Source organism: Girardinichthys multiradiatus, chromosome 8 (assembly GCF_021462225.1).
Source record: "Girardinichthys multiradiatus isolate DD_20200921_A chromosome 8, DD_fGirMul_XY1, whole genome shotgun sequence".
Classification (NCBI taxonomy): Eukaryota; Metazoa; Chordata; class Actinopteri; order Cyprinodontiformes; family Goodeidae; genus Girardinichthys; species Girardinichthys multiradiatus.
Window position 1 is genome coordinate 7,374,607 of NC_061801.1, and position 21,884 is coordinate 7,396,490.

The window sequence follows — 21,884 nt, forward strand, 5'->3', positions numbered from 1 at the left end:
AGATTTATTGAGTTTAACTGGTTTTAGTACATTTTGAAGCCCACTTCTCTGGGATAATCTCCACCTCCAGAATCCAGTGGATTTTCACTCCATGTTGTCCTTATTGTGTCATAAATACCAGATGAATATGCCCATTTCTAAAACACAGCCGCCGCTCTTCCTGGGCTAAAGTTATGATTTCCCGAATCAGGGGTGTATTGAGATAATGTGTTAAGTTCCTTGATGTTCTTTTTTACCTCAAACCATACTTTAATCATGCTCCTTACTATTGGATTATTTATTTGTGTAATTAATTTCGATGGTTTATTAGAGTTCAGCTACAGTGGGAAATAAAATGAAACCAACAGATTCCATTTCCTGCCATTGTGGAATAAACCATGTTTCAAAAAGGAATTTTATTGTCCCAGTCTCCTTCTTGCTGTTGAATCATGAACTATGACCTTCACAGAGGCAAGTCAGGCCTGCAGTGCTTTAGATATTGTTCTAGGCTCTTTTGTGACCCTCTGAATAGGCCGCTGATGAGCTCTAGGGGCATTACAGCCACTACTGGGAGGTTTCACCACATGTTTTCACTATTTGTGCTTAATGGCTCTCACTGTGGTTTGCTGGAGTCCCAAAGCCTTTGAAATGACTTGGTAAACTTTTTCAGACTGTTAGATGTCAGTAACTGTGTTTTTCATCTGTTCTGAAATCTTTTCAGATATGAGCATCATGTATTGCTTTATGAGATCTTTATATTTTCACATGGACCCAAGGTGGTTTGGATAGCTCGTTTCCCTTTAATAATTGAAATCATCATGTGAAAATTGTTCTTATGTATTTACAAGAAATTTGTTAGAAAGCAAATCCTTTGCTAATAAATGCACAATTTGAATAATTATTTCATGGAACATTGGGGAAACCAAAAATATATAAGATGATTTCTTTCATTTGCATCATTTTGCCTTTCACCTGCACATTTCCATAAACATATAACATGCCCTGCCTGAAGTGCTGCAGCAGTAAGATGCTGCCTGTTACCTTGACATACTGAAGATCTGAGAGAGCTCGAACGCTGAAGTCTGGGATGTACTGGAACGGGGTTCCTGGAATCTGGGTGTTGCTTCCGCTGATAGAGCCGCTCTCCTGAGCACGCTCTGTGCAGCTCAGAGAGGCCGAGCGGTTCAGGTTGCCCCCGTGTGACGGAGAACGAAACTCTGGGGATGGACAGAAAGGTGAGGTGAGCAGAAGCGCGGCATAAATATACACTGAAAGGAGCAAAGACAGGAGGAAACACAAATGTGAAAGAAAGGGAAAAGTGTAGCATACTGAATGCAGAGAGGTGATGAACACACTGAAACACATCACAAGAAAGACATCAAATGCATGAGCATCTGATGGTGCAGAGATGAAGCTGTTTGTTTTGCAGAGAATGCAACAAACAAGCCATGCAAGTGCAGAGGCTGAACATCGCATGGCTGCAACAGGACAGTCCGTCCTAGCGGACGGACCTCTCTCATTGGCTGGTTTTACGGTCAATGGTCCAAGTGATGGAGTTGCTGTGTTCTGGTGTCAGAGGTTAAAGAGCAAACGTAATGAGTGGAGCTGAGTTTGAAAGTGATAAGATTATGTGGGGAGGTTCAGGGAAACGTTCAGGCTTAAAGGAATAGTTCACCTTAATAAAAAAATATGCTGCTGTAAGCCAACAGTAACCTTAGATCAGCCAATAACAAAAAGACTGTTAGCAGGTTGGAAAGAGCTGCTCTGACTCTGCATAAAGGTTATAAGATTTAACAACAAAGTCCAAATGATGATTTCTACTTCCACCTGGGAAGTTTTGCGGAGACTGATTCTAGTATGACAGCTAAGTGTCGATCTATAAGAGTTGACAGAGCCCTGCAAATATATTCACACGCTTGAACCTTTTCAGAACCACAAATGTCGATGTATTTTACTTGAGTTTTATTTGATGGACCAAAACAAAGTAGTGCTTATGTGTGAATGCATACAACACTTTTCATACTTATTTGTAAAACATTGAGAAAAGTACGGGACAACTGCAAACTTAACAAGACAATCTGCCCACCTAGGCTGACAAGCCCGGCAAGAAGCAGCTAATGGGCCCATGGTTGCTCTGGAGGAGCTGTAAAAATCCACAGTTCTGGTAAGTGGATGGGTTTTGAGGACAACTATTAGGTGTGCACTCCATTAATCTGTTCTTGATAGAAGAGAATCAGAATCACCTTAATTGCCAAGTTTGTGCACACAAACAAGGAATTTGACTCCAGTACACTTTTCTCCCAGTGCAGAGTGTGAAGAAGAAAACCATTGTTGAAATAAAGACATAAGAACTCCAATTTAAAGCTAGCAACAAGCTATTTAGGGGACACAGCAAACATGGGGAAGAAGGTGTTATTGTTAGATGAGACCAAAATGAAATGGCCTACATGCAAAACACTACAGCCCCTTTTAGACTGTGGTTCCACAACAAACATGCAGCCACAGGTCCCCGTGAATCGCCAAGGTCATCCATACCATCCAGCAGAGGATGCGCAACCAAAGGGGGCGTCCCTACAGTCTGCAGCATTTATCGGTGTAAGAAGTGGGGGATTTCCCCTGAGGGAAAACTGACCACACAGCTCTGAGCTCAGTGTCATGATCACCATGCATGTCCGAGTTCCAAACGCATTCTGTGCTTCAAACACAAGCAAAGTCGTTGTGTGCTGTCCTCAGGCTGTTATTATCTGCATCAGACTGCAGACTGGTGCTGCTGCTGTGCAGAGAGTAACACTTGTTCAGCAATCCTGTATTACTCCTCACAATTCATAGTAGTTACGGGTTTCTGACTTCAGAATTATGCACCACTTTGTATTGGCCTATATAAGGTTTGTGGTTGTAATATGACAAAATATACTTACAGCTTTGGTTACTTCACACCTAGTAGGAGAGTGATTGTGCTTTCACCATTAGAATATCATTACATAATTACACCCTAAAATAGCAAACATTTTAGTGTCATAAATATTATTATTAATGGATAACCTATTGAGTTATGGAGTTTCTACTGAAACACTCCATAAGTCCATAAATTCTCAAACACGGCAAATGAGCACATTTGTTAAAGTGTGAAACTATTCAGTTAACCAGAGCCCTGCAGTGAGATTCACCACCTCCTTCTGTCGGGAAGGAGTGATAAAACATATCTGACCCGGGATCAGTGGTTAAACAAGGTGTTGGTTTTTTAGGGTTGGAAATTAGAGGTCACATCATCTAGAGTCCCATCCAGCAAGTCATCCAACAAAACTGAACTAATCCGAGTTTCAACCTGCCTCACCTCAATAGCAACTCAGCACGTGTTTATCTGTCTTCATTAGAGATTACATGAATAGTTATTTTTAAACATACTCACTGACAAAAACACTGAAGATGCCATTTACACAGAAACATTAAAAGTTTTATTGTTTTGGCCATGCGTCCACACGGAAACCTGGTTCTAGGAGCCCCGTAAAGAGATTCCACAGAAAATGCCTCCTAGAGAGAAAATAATTGAAATTCCATCTTTGTGTTTTCATTTAGATAGCCAATACAAAACCTTTCGAAAACTGGCCAAGAAACAATGGCATGTTTTTGAGCAGGTATTACTGGTTTCAAAATATACCATGGTTTTAAAAAGCTTCAGTTTTATAACCATGAAATATTCTGACCCACTGCTCCTGTGGTTTGAAGCCTCTTTAACAAAATGTCAGAGAAAGCTCTCCGCCAGATGTATGAACAGTGACTCTGCACTATCCCTCCCTCACTTGTGTCAGCACATTACCATCACTTCCTGTTTAAAGCTGCAGTAGTTAACTTTTTTTTTTAATTATTTCTTTTCCATATTTGTTAAAACTGGCGTTATGTTCTGACAGTAGAATAAGAGACAGATGTTCTATGAAAAAAAAAAAAAAATCAAGCTCCTCTGGCTCTTCCAAGTGGTCCTACTGCTATTTACAGAAATACACCGCTCCCGGTCAGAAACAATCAATCACAGCCAGGAGGAAAGTGTCAATAACGCTCGTGTTTGCTGCTCACAGGAAAATCATATCACGGAAAGTAAAGAAGTGCCATATCACACTGTAATTATCATCAAAGTACATTTAGTTGGCCTAAACTAAATGCGAGAAGTGCGAGAAGTGATATTGTTCTGTCTTCTAACTTTAGTGGGAATGTTCACACATGTTGTCTAGTTTCCCAAAATGACACAGACTTTAAATGTTCCTTTCTACCCCTGACTGAAGTAGTATTTAATCAATTTTTCTAAATATCTTTGGGTCCAAAAACATATTTGAAAATCATAGTAATTAGGATATGAAACAGGTAACTGATTTTAAACAGTGGCTGTCCACACACTATTGCTCTCGCACAATTATGTATTATGTAGGAATGAACAAACATAACCAAATCAGCAGTAGAATATATAATTATTTCTCCAACAAGTACTGCATATTACACTATTACTAAATTATGTCCAAATTGGACCATTCCTTTTAGGCATTTAACAGTTTTTTGTCAGTGAGCATAAAACATTTCATAGTTTTTTAATTTCATCACATTGGGCTCATCTGGAGACAGGCAGACTTTTCCAGAAAAAGACTGAAAGTTAACGATACTTTTTTTAGTCAAATATTAACAGTATCAGTGTGTTGTTAGTGTTTTTTAATCTCAAGTCATTAAAAGAAAAAAAAGCATAATTAAAAAGCATTTTCTGTTAAACAAAATATGTATATTTAATTTTATGACAAACTACTTAGCCTGGAAAACATCTATCTTGTCTGAATCTAAAAGGTTTCAACTATTCTGATTGAATTTAGTTATTTTCTGGAAGGTAAAGCTCCTGTGCAGGTGCTGAGGATATGAAGACTATAAACACAAACAGTAGCATCACAAATCCAAAATGTAAACATAATTATGACTATTTACATTCAGATTTTTATGCATCTGCTCTGAAAGAGGTCAAATCCATGCAGACATATTTAAATGTTTCTATTTATATTCAGTATCAATGTGGAACTAGCTGGATAAGGACTCTAATGATGATTTAAAAACAGTATAAAAGGAACGTGAAGAAAAACTGTGTTTATAAAGACCACCCCCTCCTCCGTCCCATGCATATGTTTACCTGGAAAACGAGAGAACAGAGAAAACCTCTTAAGAGAGAGGCGTCGTGGAGGGGGGGACGCCACTGAAGGGGAGAGAGGAGGGGTGACAGCTGAGAGAAAGAGAGAGGAGAGGGAAGGAGGGGAGAGGCACAGAAAGAGAATTCAGATGGTTTAGTTGTTTGGTTGGTTTTTTCCAGGTTTGATCGAGAAAAGACATGAGCTGACCTGCCCTTTTTAGAAAATCAAATGCTCCAGACTTATTTTTTAAATCTCGCTCTCAGCTGATTTCAAGAATTCACATCATTAAATAGAAAGAAATGCTCTGATAGGCTGGAGTCCTGCAAGAAACCAGGTGAAGACCTGCTCCATAACAAACATTTGAAATAACCATGACCTGCCCTAATACAGCTCAGATGTTTACATACACTCATTGTGGTCATGAATGTCTTGTTTATTTTGGGCTTTTAATGATTTACTTTGTTATTTTGGTAAAGATTAATCTGGTTTTCTCTTATCCACACTGGTCAAATATATACATACACCCTCATGAACATTTGGTTGAATACCACTTAGCAAGCTTCACCACAAACACATTGTTTTTATAGCCATTAATAAGCATCCGGCATATTTCTGGCTGGATATTTGACCATTCCTCTTGGCAGAACAGGTTTTCAATGGCATGGCAGCTCACTTGAATTCTGCAGAAGTACACCTTAGAGATGGTCAGACCAAGAGAAATTAAATTCTGTCTTCTCGGTTTGGAGAAAAACAGGCCCTCATCATCACCTAGATGACAACACCCCTACTGTGAAGCATGGTGATGGCCGCATTATGCTGTGGGGTTTTCAGTGACAGAAACTGGTGAACCAATCTTCATAACCGGTAAGATGACAGCAGCTACATATAGAGAGATTATTGAATAATAGATAATCTGTATAATAATAGAGCAATCTGTAAATGTCCTTCAGTGGGCCAGCCAGAGCCTGGACTTAAAAACAATTGAACATCTCTGGAAAGACCTAAATATGGCTGTCCACCGACACACCCCATCTACCTGACTGAGCATGAGAGGATCTGCAAGGAAGAATGGGAGAAGATGTCCAAAAACAGATGTGCCAAGCTAACAGAGACATATAAAGGAAGACTAAAGGCTCTCAGTGCTGCCAAGGGTGGTTCAACAAAATATTAAAACAGGGCTGTCAACAAATATGGATGCATTTTGTCAAAACATTCACATTTTTAGAAATTTACAAAAATGTTTGAAAATATTTTATAGTTCTGGTTTTTTTTGTGTAGATTTCTCTTTGAAGAAACTGATACTCATTTGGGTTGTAGAATAAGTTCTGGTGGGGTTGTGTATCTGGTCATTCTACTGAAGAGGATTCTTAGTTGTTTTGACCTATCAGGACAGTAATGCTGGTTCAATATGAACATCCATCGTTGATCATCAATCACTGCAACAGAGTAACATGGTGGTGAAACTCAAAATAAAACTGGAAGCAAAAGAACCACTCATTTTACTGTATAATTGTCTTGTTATCCCAAAAAGTATTTTGGATCTCCAGAAAACACCATCTAATTTATCATAGTAGGCACAGCCATGCAGCACTACCCAACTTCTTTAGAGGAATTTGTTTTCACAAGATCTCAGGATATGGATTTTTTTGATCTACAAAATGAAACATGGACATAAATCTGGAAACAAAAATGTTACAGAGCCGGAAGTTGTAAAAGCTAATTCTATACAAAACTGTATGGAAACCCCGTGTTTCCCCCCACCTTTCCCATTTACTTCATGTGCTGTTAGTCTAATAAATACAATCCCAGGTAGAAGAACCAGTGGAACGGACTCTGCTAATGCAGATGCTTCGAGTTCAGGAACATCAGAATCTTCTTCTCTATTAAAAACCACACACTTAGCATTGGGTGAAGGTTTTTGACACTGCGGATGAGCCATATAGAGCTGCATAATGTTCATGAGGAGAGCAAACAGCAGAGAGCAAAGAGAGCGACAGAAACTCGATGACAGGAAGAAGAAACAGACATTTAGCACATCACAGTTTCTGTTTATGATAACATCACCAGATGTCCATCCATTAGATTGGATCAGAGTTGCCATTCACATTTAATTGGAAAAACATCGTATCTTTGATGACTGTGGAGAAAAGGAAAACGGATGCAGTAACACCTTTTCATACGTCATTGCATCTCTGTAGATCTTTGGCAGAAGTGAAGAACAAAAGAGATGCACCATCATATTGGAGTAATGTGAGGTTTTATCAGCAGGTTCAAAGGTGAACCAAAAGAGGGCGCCCTTATGCTGTATTATGTCACATTTAACTTCATCTAACAACACAGAAGAGGTTTAAAGAGCTGTGACATTTGCCCCTTTTCAACTGGCTTATTTTAGCCGGCGCAGCTCCGCTCCACTCGGTATTCGGTTCGGTACCAGTTGTGTTTTCACAGACCCACTGACGGTATTCGGTTCGGTACCAGTTGTGTTTTCACAGACCCACTGACGGTATTCGGTTCGGTACCAGTTGTGTTTCCACAGACCCACTGACGGTATTCGGTTCGGTACCAGTTGTGTTTCCACAGACCCACTGATGGTATTCGGTTCGGTACCAGTTGTGTTTTCACAGACCCACTGACGGTATTCGGTACAGTACCAGTTGTGTTTTCACACACCCACTGACGGTATTCGGTTCGGTACCAGTTGAGTTTCCATAGACCCACTGACGGTATTCGGTTCGGTACCAGTTGTGTTTTCACACACCCACTGACGGTATTGGGTTCGGTACCAGTTGTGTTTCCACAGACCCACTGACGGTATTCGGTTCGGTACCAGTTGTGTTTTCACAGACCCACTGACGGTATTCGGTTCGGTACCAGTTGTGTTTCCACAGACCCACTGACGGCTGAAGCCCCGCCTCCAGGCGTCAGTGCAGTGAGCTGTGCTGCTATTAACGTTACTGTGTTAATCTGCGTGAAACGATAAAAAATAAAAAATAATAATTTAATAGAAAATAAAAACATAAATAAACTAAATACTTAGAATGTTTGTATTATTGTATATGCAAGAATGTCTTATATATGTTTTTTCATATATAAAATGATCCGCTGTGATAACTGGACCACAGCCCAGCCAGAACTTCTAAAATAAGGCTCAGGTGTTCTGATGTGAGGGGGGGTGTGGCAGGAGACGCAGAGAGGACTGTCTTGATGAAAAAAAATCATGATTTAAAAACATGTATTTATTTTATCAGGCTATCTTTGTCTGACATATAAATGTATTTGATCATTTGAATCATTTAAGTTGGACAACGACACTTAAACACTTTCTCCCAGCACTGTATGTGTGAAATAGTTCATTTTATATTTAAAAAAGGTCTTATATTGAGGATTCTTTCGATTAGAAAAACAAGTTCTCAGAAAAATGTTCCCCACAGGACCTGTGTTGAAATGATTCACCTCCAATTCAGGGTAATCCCTCTGAACTGGAGACTTCAGGACACCATAAACTTCATATATGGAAAAAATAGCATTGGGTGAAGGTTTTTGACACTGCGGATGTGTCAAAAACGGTTTCTTCAGAGCGATCCCTACCTTTTGTCGATCATCTTTTATTTGGGTGCAGTACGACATTGTTGGATAACCTTTAACCACTAATAACACAAATCCTCTCAAAAGCCTAGCAGGTCATCTCAGGGGAAACAGCCAGCTAATCTGTAACCCTGCCACCGCCACAGGAAACACAGGCTGACTTCTGACGCAGGATTCTTTCAGTTAACCAGAATCAACCCGGTGTGCACCAAATACAGCACAGACTTCTAATTAAAATATTCCGTTACTGCTTGCTCAGTTTGAAAGATTCTCCTAATAAACACATTAATAGACGTAAATACTGAGATATCAAGTGCTACTGTTTGCCTCTTCATCTCATCAACAACAGGACCTGAATCCATACCAAGGTCCATTTTGGTCCCCGAGGAAAAAACCCACAGTCATTATCTGTTCAGGCTTGGGTCAATTTTTTTGGGTCAGCTCTCGACTTGAACAAGGACACAAAGCATTTCCTATTGCGACTAAGCCTATTGGCTTCTGTGCCACTGTGTACAAACAGATGGCTTTACTTTCAGCTCGATGACGCTACACTGTGTCAAAAAGCATCCACATGTAAAAGATAACTGAGATTTTTCCCAACACACTGCCCATTTTCCCAACATGAAGATTTCATCTGTTTTTAAAAGATAAAGTTTAATTCAGTTTTGTGCATTTTTTATATATATCTGTTTTGCCTATTAATAAGACAGACCTGCATTTTAATCACTCAATTCACATGTGATAAAAAATAATTTCAAACGACCAGAAAAGATTATCCCTCAGCTTTTAAGGTTTATTTAGTGTCTAACTGAAAGTCAGGTCACTTGTCTCAGTCACTGGTATCCCACAAGGCTGTGTACTAAACCTCTTGAAGAATATGCCACAGCGTCTTGCACAAGTATTTATAGTTTCTTAATTGTTTTCCCATTTTGTCATGCTACAACCACAAACATCTGTGTAGGGATTTTGGTTGACAGACCAACAAAAGGTATTGCATGATTTGCATGTGGAAGGAAAATGATATATGGTTTTCAAAAACTTTTACAAATAAAGGTCAAAAAGGTTTATTGTGAATTTGTATTAACGGCATCCCCACAGCATGATGCTGGCAACGCCGTGTTTCAGCGCGGGAATGGTCTGGTTAGGGTGATATGCGGTATTATTTCTTTTTATCACCCATAGTGTTTTGTCCCCTTCATGGCTTGTGGTAAACTGTAAACAGGACTTCTTATGTCTTTCTTTCAATACTGGCTTTCTTCTCTACTCTTCTTCATAAAGGCCAGATTTGTGAACTAACCTACAACATTGACACCTGAGCTGTGGATCTCTGCAGCCCCTCCAGAGTTGCCACGGGCCCCTTGGTTGTTTCTGTGATTAATCTTCTCCTAGCCTGGCCTGTTGTTTCAGGTGGGCGGCCATGACTATGTAGGTTTTCACAGCTGTATTTACACTAAGATTAAATTAAACACAGCTGGATTATATTTACTAATTAGGCAACTTCTTCAAGAACTTGGTTGAACTAGACTTTATTTAGGAGTATCAGAGCAAAGGGAACAAATACATGTTTTTGTGTTAATCTTTTACATAAAATCCTAATAAAATATAATGAAGTTTATGGTTGTAAATGATAAAATGTGAAAAAAGCTTAAGAGTTCTATATACTTTAACAAGGCACCATATACCAATGACTGTGTCCAATTTGTCAAATCCAATGGCTTTAAATGTGTCCTCTGTATTATTAAAATACCGAAAGTAGTCAGACAACATGTTCCTTTATGGTCAAAGGTAAAATGTGTGTTCGTGTGCGTCATGTAGACACATTTCACCTGGACTCATCACATCACTGAGCAAACCAAAAAAAACACTGCAGAGGCTTTCTTCTTCAGGAGGCCGAAAATATACTACTGCTGGAAGCAAGTAGAAACCCAGAAATGCCTGCAGAGGATGATCAAGATAGGCCAACACATGGCTGGGAACAGCCTTTTTTATCTCAGCAAGACATTTACTGTCCACCAATCACCTTGTCTTCGCAACTCTGCTGTCAGCAATGGGACGTTGGTATGAAATGTGAGAACAAATGGTTCAAATGCAGTTTTTTTGGCCTGTAGGCCTCAGGACTAATTACTGATTTGAAGTCATCGCTTCTCTCTGCCCTTTTCCCATTCCAGTAGAAAAACATATTAAACAAAACTGCACACAGAAAGTTCTGTAAACATCATGATGTGCATATTTTGGTAAATGTGAACTCAAGTAACCAAGCTTGGCCTTGAGGACCAGTTTATTTCTGCATCTGACAAAAATGCTTCTGACCTTTAACCCGCACAGGCAACAGGCATCAGTGTCCTTTCAAAGACATGCATATGTCTGCCTGCACATGTTTGTAAGGAGCGTGTGTGTGTGTAAGCTGTCTCACCCAGAGATGGCGCGCTCAGAGCCATGACTCCATAGTAAGAGAACGGGCCAGTCTCAAACTTCATGTTCTCATTTCCAGCTTCCACCTCCACCCGTCCCTGAGAAACACACACACACACACACACACACACACACACACACACACACACACACACACACACACACAAATAGATTTTCTTTACTGGGTTGTTGAGGCAGAGGTCTACAGCATGTGAAACTGCAGGTATCCAAGTAAAATATGTTTTTCTGAGAAACTATCCTTTAAAACAGAAAGTTAAACATAAATTATAATGTGTAAAGATGACAACAAACACACTAACAACTGAAGGAGATGATTTTCTAGGCTCTGACACTAAAAAACCAGCAGAAATCAATGCAATAAACCTACAGAAACAGCCTGGTCTCATGAGTCCGTTTATGATCATTTTCAAATCTAAAATAGAGAAATGAGAGATGGGCTTATTTTCAGTCCTCTTTTATTTGAAATGATCAACTGATTTGTTTATTGCAGAAGATGTCTCATTCTCTTTATATTGTCAAATTGAACTGGAAAATGATAATATAAAAGGTGCAGTAACCTGGATGCATAAGTAAACACACCCTAACACTAATACTTCGTTGAAGCACCTTTTGATTCAATTTTAAAATAGTCTTCTATGGTAGGAGTCTGTTAGCATCCCACATCTTGACAATATTTGCCCCTATTTGCCAAAATCTCTGCGATTGTGAGGACATGTTTTGTCCACAGTCCTCTTCTGGCGTCCCGACAGATTTTCAGTAACCTTCAGTTCTGGATTGTTCCAAAACCTGTGGGTGAACACGACTGGGCTTTGTTTGTGCCAGGAAACCAGGCATTTTAAATGAATTCTATTAATTGTGCTTAAAGTATTGATCAAATATCCCGTCTGTAGGTATAATTCAAATCAGCAAGTTATCTTCACCACATCCATATTCCTAGACACATCGAGTTGCTGCCATGTGATTTGGATGATTGGAAAGCATCGAAAAGTGCCCCAAATTAAGGACACTTTCATAGCTACGTTGGGTATATGAAAAGCATGTATTAAGCTATTAATGTGAAACTTGACAACCTTGAGAATCAGGGAGGGTGCTTGAAGTTTTGGACACATAAAGGCTCCCCCCCCCCCGCGGTATTTCAGCTCTCCTTCCAAAGCTCCTCTCTGCCGTGGGCTGTCTTGGATACACTTTCATATACAAACGTCTGCACAGACGCATTTGTCTTTTTCTGTGAATGACTGTTGATCTGCCCTGTCTGTCTCTGTTTAGGCAGCAAGCCTGTCATTGAACTTGTTCGCATGACGATCTGACCTGGTTTGGTGTCAACAAGCTGAAGGCTTCTGATGCTTGAAAAAACCTTGCCGGGCTCATCTGCTAGATTAGTGGCTGTCACAAAATCCACACAGGTGAGTGTATATATGAGCCTGTATGTATAATTTTGACCCTGCGTGGATTAGAGACGGTATCCAGTGAATTCACACTTGTGGACCTACTTATTGTTTTCACAAATCATTGCCATCGCTTGTTGTCTAATCATTTCATGCTAGAACGACAGAACAAATACGACGTTCCGGCCCATGATTATTTCTTCACCGTAAAGCATTCATTTAGTTTAGAAAACAGGGTTAAAATTAAAGTTAGGTATTTCACAGTTTTCAGGATCCGTCAACGATTTGGGAGTTTTTCCAGCACCGTAATACTGAACATCTAAACATAGCCACACTTTCTAGTGTTCTCTTATTGCTACATAACAAGCTGCCTGAGTATCAGACTTGGTCCCGAGGTTGTTCCATGCAAAATCCCGGAGTCGTGTCCTGTAGCTTGTAACACAAACACTTTGCTATCCAATAAAAATTTAATCCCAGGACAGGTGCTGCACTGCAGGGCGCAGTGTCTCTTTACCTGAAACACATACGCTACATTTGTGTACGGCCATCTTTGTGAGAACACAATGAATTATTTCCCCTATTAAACATCAAGATTAAAGACCTAACCTTGAATTTCCATTTTTATCTGAGCAGATAAGGCAAAAAGGTTCTCATTTCCAAGACCTAAAGCTTTAATTGGTTCTTAAATAAATAAATCTGCAATGACACAGAAATTTACCAGATTGATGAAACAGGAACAGGTGTGCTCAGGTTGCACAGTCAGTGCCTACAGTCATTTTATCCACACCGTAGGTGTCAACAATCAATCCTTCAAACAACAATGTGAACACACACACACAATGTCTTTCTATCTTTACAAGGATGTTGCATTGACTTCCATTCATTTCTATTTCTTAACTCTGACCCTAACTGACCCTAAACCTAAATAAACTCAATTCATACCTTAGTCATAAATCTAACTCCTAACCCAAAAATAGCACTGCTCCTTATGGGGCCCAGGCTTTAGGTCCCATAAGGACCAGTGGGTCCTCACAACGTAGTAAATGTTGGAAAAATGGGCCGTGAACTGTAACAAATACTAGAACACACGCACGCTTACACCTCAGCATGCACATTTAGACAATATTCATAGTTCTTTAATGCCTATAATTTATAAACTTCAAGTCACCTTTAGGGCAGTAGTTCGGAACAGTTTCTTTTGTAAATCTGTTCTTCCAACTCAGTGAGCTTTAATTCTCCCAACATGTTCTTCTGAAAGGTTTTCTTTTTGTTGACCTTAACCCTCTGAAATAAAAGTAGGTCAAAGTAGATAGTATCACGACCTGGGTTCGGGCCGATATAAGATTCTCACAGCATGAAAACCTTGTGTAAAGATACCACATTCTCATGCCATTTACACAGAAACTTCAAATAAAAATGTGTAACATGATTTAATTGCTTCTATCAAAAAAGCAACAACTGACATTGCTGCTAAAATAATATTGACTATTAATAATGCTGCCAATAAACTTGATCTATTATTTGAACATGTAGATATACAGAAATTTTAAATTAAACCCCACTAAAAAACAGCAGCAGTTTTCAGAATATTATTCCTTTCTGCTGTTCATGTCCTTATAGAGTAAAACTCAAAGTATGACTAAAAGGCTACATTGTCTGTCTAATTGGTCGAGCTATCTGCTCAGGTAGCCAGCCTGCAGTCAGCTGCTTTACAGTCATGCTGCTTGTAGTTTGCCAGCTATAGTCACAAAAATAGATTTTAAGAGTGCTCAGCATTTTTCACAGCGAGATACATTTCCAAACACCTGAATTAGTTTTAGTAGTAGCCTTTCCTTAGTAAGCTGACCAGCAGGGGCAATAACAGATGAAGGGACAGTGTGGGGCTTTTCTATGCGTCAAAACAGCCAGAGAAAACTCCACTCTGGAATCTTGTTAAAAGTACTTTAAACATTGAAGTTTTGAAACCGTAACCTTTTTAATCCTTGAAAGTGACCCATGTCTATTACAATCTATGTAGGAATCTGGACAATCCTGCTACTGCTGTTTAAAATAGAAATGTTTTAATTATTATTTAGACAAATAATGCCCAGAATTGATCCAACATCATTGAGCCTTCTATTTTTTATTTCTGTCCAGTGTTAAATTAACAATAATGCCTCAGAACAAATTAAAAACATATCTCCACTCTTCCAATTTCTGTGTATGTGCACGTTCTGTTTTTCTTTCGCAAGGAGCTATTTGGACTCTATTTATAGTCTCTGCCCAAACTAATATATTAAAGCTTCACGCTGCAGAACAGTATTCGGCCACTTACAGATTTCTTCTATTTTTGCTTTTTAAGGTTTAAGATCATCACATAAATTGAAATATCAGACCAAGATAACCTGAGTTCATACAAAAAAGTAGTTTTTAACTGATGATTTCAGTTTAAGGGGATAAAAACTATCCCAACCATCTTAAACCTGTGTAAAAAGTAATTGCCTTCCTAAACCTAATACCTTTTTATGCCACCCTTGGTGGCAACAACTACCATCAAGTGTTTAGGATAACAAGCAATGAGGTTTTTACATCACCATGGAGGATTTCACTCTTCTTCGCAGAGCTATTTTAATTCATCCACACCGGAGTGTTTTCAAGAATGAACCGCCTGTGTAAAGTCAGGCCACTGCATCCCAACTGGATTTAAGTACAGGATTTGACTAGGCCACTACAAAACCTTCCTTTTGTTTTTCTTGAGCCATTCGGTGGTGGATTTGATAGTGTGCTTTGGATCATTGTCCTGCTACATAACTAAAGTGTGATTAAAGCCATGGACTGATGGTCGGACTGCTAAAGAGCAGAATTCATGGTTCCATCAATAAAGGCAAGTCCTCCAGGTCCTGAAGAGGCAAGGCAGCCATAGACATTCACACTACCATCTGTCAGAAGTGAGTTTTCTGAAAAGCTGTATTAGGTTTGCCAGATAAAACATGACACACCTTTTGTCTCGTCAGTCCCCAAAAAATCTTTCCAAAGGTCTTCAAGATGTTTTTGGCAAATGTGAGATGGGTCTTGGGGTTCTTTGGGTCAGTAGACATTTTCACCACAGATCTCTCCCACGGGTACCATTTTACCTAAAGTGTTTTAGATGTTGCTCTCGGTTCTTTTGTGACCTCCTGGATAAGTAATTTCGGTCAGTCGGGAACTCCTGGAAAGGTTCTCCAGTTCAATTCACTTTATTTATACAGCGCCAATTCACAACACCTGTCATCTCAAGGCACTTCACAAAGTCAGTTCAATCAAATCATACAGATTCCAAGACAAATACATAGATTCCAGTTGATCCTAGTTATGAAACAATGCCGTTAAATTCAGTTTATTTTTCAAGTTGGATAAAAGTTTTCTGTCTAAGGAAACCCAGCAGAGAGGATTGAGTCATTAACTCGCAGCATTCACTCCTCCTAGGTTTTCACCATCTGTGGACAAAGGCTCTCACTGTGGTTCACTGGAGGCCCAAAGCCTTAGAATGGTTTTGTGATCCTTTGCAGACTGATGGATGTCAATAACCTTACATCATTGTTTCTCGTCTTGAATTTTAGATCAGGGCAAGGTGTGTTCCTTTTTGAGATTTTTGAGCCTACTTCAGACAAGCTCTATTTAAGTGATTTATTGATTCTGTAGATGTGGCAACAAAAACAAGGCCCTGTTGTCACACAGGGCCAGGGTGGTGTCGATAGCCTTTTTCCTTTAATAAATAAAATCATTTGAAAATTGCATTTTGTAGGTTATCATGTGTCCGTTGATCTGAAACCTTTAATTGTGACAAAGAAGCAAAACACAGAAAAATTCTGTAAGGAGGTAAAGGTCAGGGTGCGTCACACCTCTGAGTAGTAGTCACAGATAACCTTGTTTTAGTTTGGGACATAGCTAGTAATAAATGCATCCCATCTACATATTTATAACTTAGGGATTCCATCCAGCTGTGAACATTTCTCCAGTTTGTGTTTGTGTGTTTACCTGCAGGAGAAGTACAAAGTAGTCAACAGGTTTGCCCTTCTGGTAAAGGAAGTGCTGAAGAGATCGTTTGTCATTTTCGTTAAACTTGAGCTCCTGAATGACTTCTGGGTGCCTGAGGATCCTCAGCAAGACCTTCTCTGTGATTTGGAACGGGGTGAACAAGTTCACCTCTGGGAGGATGATAACAAAAAAAAAAAAAGAATATTACAACGCAAAACAATGGAGACAGTACACGTTTATAACGTAATTTATTAAGCATTAATAAGCACAGAGCTATAAAGGCTGTCATCTGAGGTCTTTGTCAGGTTGATGATTAAACCAAACCTCTAATAAATTAATTGACAGACATATTTGTCTTTTTATTGTTAATAGTAATTGGCCAATTTGTGGCGAGTCACATCAAGCAACACAGTTAAACAGCTCTGCATACTCCTATAGTGTCAGCCCAGACACCAGCTGCCTTGTGTGCGTACCGATGGCGGAGGCGCGCACTACTTTGGACACAGCTCTGCACTCCTGCGCGATAACCTGTAATCCAATATTCTGATTAAAGGCGAAGCAGGATGTAGTCTTTGCCTCACTGGGTCCGTCTGGACCACAAACATAAAGCATCTGCACGTAGAACAACTTCAAACTTTCTGCTTGTGCAGTTACGCACTCATTCAGAGAGGGGAAAAAGTCTCGTCTGGGCAGAGGCTGTGATGACATACATGCTGCTGGGAATAGCGACGAGAAAGGTTAAAAAAACTGTAACAGTCCAGAAAAGCAGAAGCAGAACGGAACAGAAGGAAAAAAATCAGCAACTGGATCATTCATAATGATGCAGCGCAGCAACCCTTGCATGTTTCAAGCAACACAGCAAAGGATCTGTTTGCTTTTCCTCTTGTTCCGCTGGGGCCAGGAGCAGCCAGTAGCACACAATTTCCTCATTGAAATAGGGTGGTCTGCAACTATTTTGCACCTGTTATCCATTGCATGTGCAATCTTTAATAGTCACACCCATTTATCGCACATGCAATTTCTTTTGTACAAGCAATTTAGCGCCCCCTATTTAGAATCTTTGAAGATCAGGGCTCATAAGTTTTATATATGGTCCAATTTGTTGATGGACCCACCATTGTCAGCAATAGCAACTTTAACTGTTCTGTAACATCCTCCACAAGGTTTAGGAGTGTGTTCATAGTTAGATGAGAAACCCAGAATTGCCGCCTTTGCTCCAATTCATCCCAAAGGTGTTCAAGAAGGTCGAGGTCTCTTCAATACCTCTGGCAGCAACTTATGTGAATAAATAAATGCTTAAGAACATGAAAGGTCTATGACATCTACAGGTAAGGACCTTTTAAGTCCAAAACAAAGCATCAATTTGTGTTAGGAAGTTCAGTTTGTATTATTTAATCTCAACGTGATCATCGTCCTTAAACTTTGTTTTTAAAGAAATACCTCAGTCTTTAGAAGGTCAACATTAGGCACAACTGAGCTATATAAAAGACATATTACAACTAAAAGTCAAACAAAATGTGGTTTTTGGAGCTCACTGATTTGAAGTATGAGGGAATGTGTTCACACGATGTCAGAAAGACAACAGCAAGATTTTTAAAGGAGCAAGGGGATAATGCCATTTCCAAACCATTTGGAGTCACTGAAATTATTCACAAAAATGCAAGGGTTCCGATAAAGTTGCCCGAAGTGATCGTCCTAGGATCTTCATCACACGTTTCTCACAATGAAACTGCAGCAAACCCATGAGCTGCATTCGAGACTCTTCAGGCTTCGGTGAGCCTGGTAAATTTCATCGTTCATTACAGTTCCGACACAGACTAAAGGTCTGGCTTGTTTGGAACTGTCTCCATAAAAAACAAACCTCTACCTCTAAAAAGAACATTACAGCAGAGCTTAAGCTGGCAAAATAAAATCAAAACGGACCTAAACTTTAACTTAAAACAGGTGAAGTGTTTGGCCATAATAAAAAAGGGCATTTTATCTGCAAACATCGCATGCCAAACTACCAGGCACGGTGGTGGAGGGATCATGATTTGGGCTTGTCAAAAGTATTCTAAAACAGGCTAAAGCTTAGCTGAAACTGGCCTCTGACACATGGAGATGATCTAAAGGCACGGCTGTAAATCTACAACAGAATGATTGAAACAGAAAACCAAATCAAGGTGGTTGAAACTGCCTTTCCTGTAGCTGCTGCTCCAGAAAAACAACGACAGCCCCACATATGTCCTGACTCACAACATGAACCGTCACGTCCTCGGAGTTCACCTGTGGCTAAGAAACGATGCGCAGCCAGCATGAGCTGGGGGGTGATCTTCACTTTACTGTCGCCCTCATACTTGAAGGCAGAGAAATCCCGCTTGTTTTTGTTGGGATCCACCTTCTTCTTGTTTCTGTTGTCAGCTGCAAATAAATGGCAAAATAAGGAGTAAGTAGCTGGGGACTGCAAAACACAGGGCACCAAAAAATTTTGCTAATTCATTAAATACAAGAAAAAGCATTAAATGACAAAACAAAAAAAAAAAACTTTAATTATTTTCCTTAACTTTTATGTTTTAAAATAGACATCAGCAAGATTGTGTGTTACATGTCAAAAGGACATTTTTCAGTACCTTGCAAAGTATTCAGAACCCTTTGGACTCTCCCACATGTTGCCACGTTACAACCGCAAACTTCAGTCAGCTTTATTGGGATCTTATACATCTCACAGGAAAATGACACATGGCTTTAAAAATCTGTTACAGCTACAAATCTGAAAAGTGTGACTTGCATTAGTATTCAGCCCTCTTTACTCCTTAATCCCTAAATAAAATCCATCGAAACCAGCTGGCTTCAAAAACCATCTAAAAGAGTTTACCTGGGTATAATTTAATCTCAGTATGAATCCAGCTGTTCTGTAAAGGACTCCGAGGTTTGTTTGAGAACGTTAGAGAACCATCATCTGAGAATGAACAGATGACCCACTAAACCCACTAAAACATGGCGGTTTATCTAAACTGACAGGCTGGACAAGGTGAGCAGCCAGGAGGTAACTTAGGAGGAGCTGCAGAGATTCATGGCTCAGGTGGGAGAATCTATCGACAGGACAACTATTATTTCTGCACTCCAAAGAACTGGCCTTTATGGAAGATCTTTGTTGAATGAAAGCCATTGCAGTTTGCCACAATGTATGCAAGAGATGCATGTGGACAGACATGTGGAAGAAGGGGGCTGGTCAAATGAGACCAAAACTGAGCTTTTTAGCCTACATGCTAAATGCTATGAGTGACAGGAAATTAACAGTGCACATAAAACACATCTTTCTCCACTGTAATGCATGGTGGTGGCAGTATCATGCTGTGGGGAAGCTTTTCTTCAGAAGGTAAAGGGAAGCTGGTCAGAGTTGAAGATGGATGAAGCTAAACACAGGACAATCTGGGAGGAAAACTTGTTAGAAGCTAATAGACTTAGACTGAGGTGGAGATTCAAGCATATTCATGTGCTAGAATGGCCCAGTCAAAGTCCTAAATCCGGTAGGAAATCTGTGGCAAGACTTGAGATTTATGTTCACAGTCTATCCAGTCTGACTCAGCTTGAGCTATTCTGCAAAGAAGAACGGGCAAAAACTTTTCTAGATGTGCAAAGCTGCTGGAGACATACTCCAAAGGACTTGCACCTATAACTACAGTAAAAGGTACTTCTATTACGGTGGTATGGTGTTACTTCCTTCCAATTCACAATTATGCACTACATTGTGTTCTCAATAAAATTCAACAAATACGTCCAAGTTTGGGTTCCATCATGACAAAATGTGAAAAGGTTCAGAGGGTGTGAATACTTCTGCGTGGCACCATATCTGTGCTGCAGCTGTCATCCAACAAGCTCTACTCACTGTAGAGGTCAGACTCGTCCAAGATTTCAGACTTGATGATCTCCTCGATGACGTCCTCCAAGGTGACCAGCCCCAGCACCTCGTAGAAAGGATCTCCCTCCCCCTCGTTGTTCACCTTTTGGACAATAGCCAGGTGGGATTTACCTAGAGAGAGGGACCAGAAGTTGCCTGAAGGTTACGGCAAGCCACTGCTGATCAACATTTTATGATATAAAACTTCCTGTTTAATAATATCAGGTGCCAGGAAAGTAGGACAAAATCAGATGGGATGAAAGGGGAAAAGTTTGTTTCACAGCAGGAGCAGCTTCTACTTCAGTCTTCAAACAGATTTCTGGCCTGGCTAGATGAAAATGTTTTCCTTCTCTCTTTTAACGGTTTTCAAACAGTTTTGATGCTGTTGGATCCGTCAGTGGATTTATCATGGCTGCCAGAACGATGGACTGATGCCTTAATATAGATCAGACAGGGATGAGAGCTGTGGAGAGAAAGCGGTTGGAGAAGCTGCCAGAATGAGATAAACAGCAAAGAAGAAAATACATATGTCCCCGATTGGCTCTGATTTCTAAACTCTCCCTCTGTGTGGTTAAATAAAACTGCACTTGTTCATGAGTGGTGAGGCCTGCCAGCAGGAGGTAAGTAAAGAAGTCTAATCAGGTCAACAGGAGGAAAGCCTGTCACAGCTCATAGACATCAGATACCAGCAGCTTTGGCTTGGTTCGTTTCTTCTGTCACACAACTATATGAATAATGAACCAATAAATCATACTTCCCTGATGTATCTTTGAATATTATTTGTTTTTCTTTCATATTTTCATCGTGTCTTCTTTAAAAGTATTGTTTTTCATTGGCTCAAAGAGTTGATTATGTCCTCAAACACGTTTATTAAGTTTTATTGCACATGAAGACCACAATTTTTCTCAAAGTCTACATTTGTGCAGTTCCTGATGTCACCCTCTGTCTGAAAGACTTTGTTTTAAATCCAGCCTCTATAAGGAACCTCTCCTTAGAGGCATACTCTGCTCTGATTGGTCGAAACTGAAGCTGTGATACTGGGTTTTCAAATCTCTGAACCACCTCAGCTTCAACCATCAGGATTTTCTGATTATCTGATCCTAAACTAGGACATTTTAAGAGTGATGATATATCAGATTAATCTTTGTGAACTATTCCAATCTTAGTCTCATTATTGAGACCTGTATACCCATTAACATCAGGAAAGGCTCCATAAGCAGCATCTCCAGGTCTTGGAGTGGCCTAGGCAGTCTCCAGACCTGAACCCAATCGAAAATCTTTGGAGGGAGCTGAAAGTCCATATTGCCGAGTGACAGCCCCGAAACCTGAAGGATCTGGAGAAGATCTGTATGGAGGAGTGGTCCAAAATCCCTTCTGCAGTGTGTGCAAACCTCTTCAAGAACTACAGGAAACATCTGATGTCTGTTATTGCAAACAAAGGTTTGTGTACAAATATGAAGTTTGTTTTTT

The 21,884-nt window shown here is 39.9% G+C and overlaps 1 protein-coding gene across 1 annotated transcript in view; it reads right to left on the bottom strand.

The window, feature by feature from the left end:
• The window catches only part of LOC124872661 (metal transporter CNNM4), a 41,813-nt gene that overhangs the window by 4,448 nt on the left and 15,481 nt on the right, over window positions 1-21,884 (bottom strand). Inside the window, exons 2-6 of the mRNA XM_047372910.1 lie at window positions 20,403-20,546; window positions 18,800-18,934; window positions 16,535-16,704; window positions 11,134-11,230; window positions 1,021-1,196 (exon numbers count right to left, since the gene is read on the bottom strand). Coding sequence (XP_047228866.1) covers window positions 1,021-1,196; window positions 11,134-11,230; window positions 16,535-16,704; window positions 18,800-18,934; window positions 20,403-20,546 — 722 coding nt within the window. The remainder of the gene's footprint in view (window positions 1-1,020; window positions 1,197-11,133; window positions 11,231-16,534; window positions 16,705-18,799; window positions 18,935-20,402; window positions 20,547-21,884) is intronic.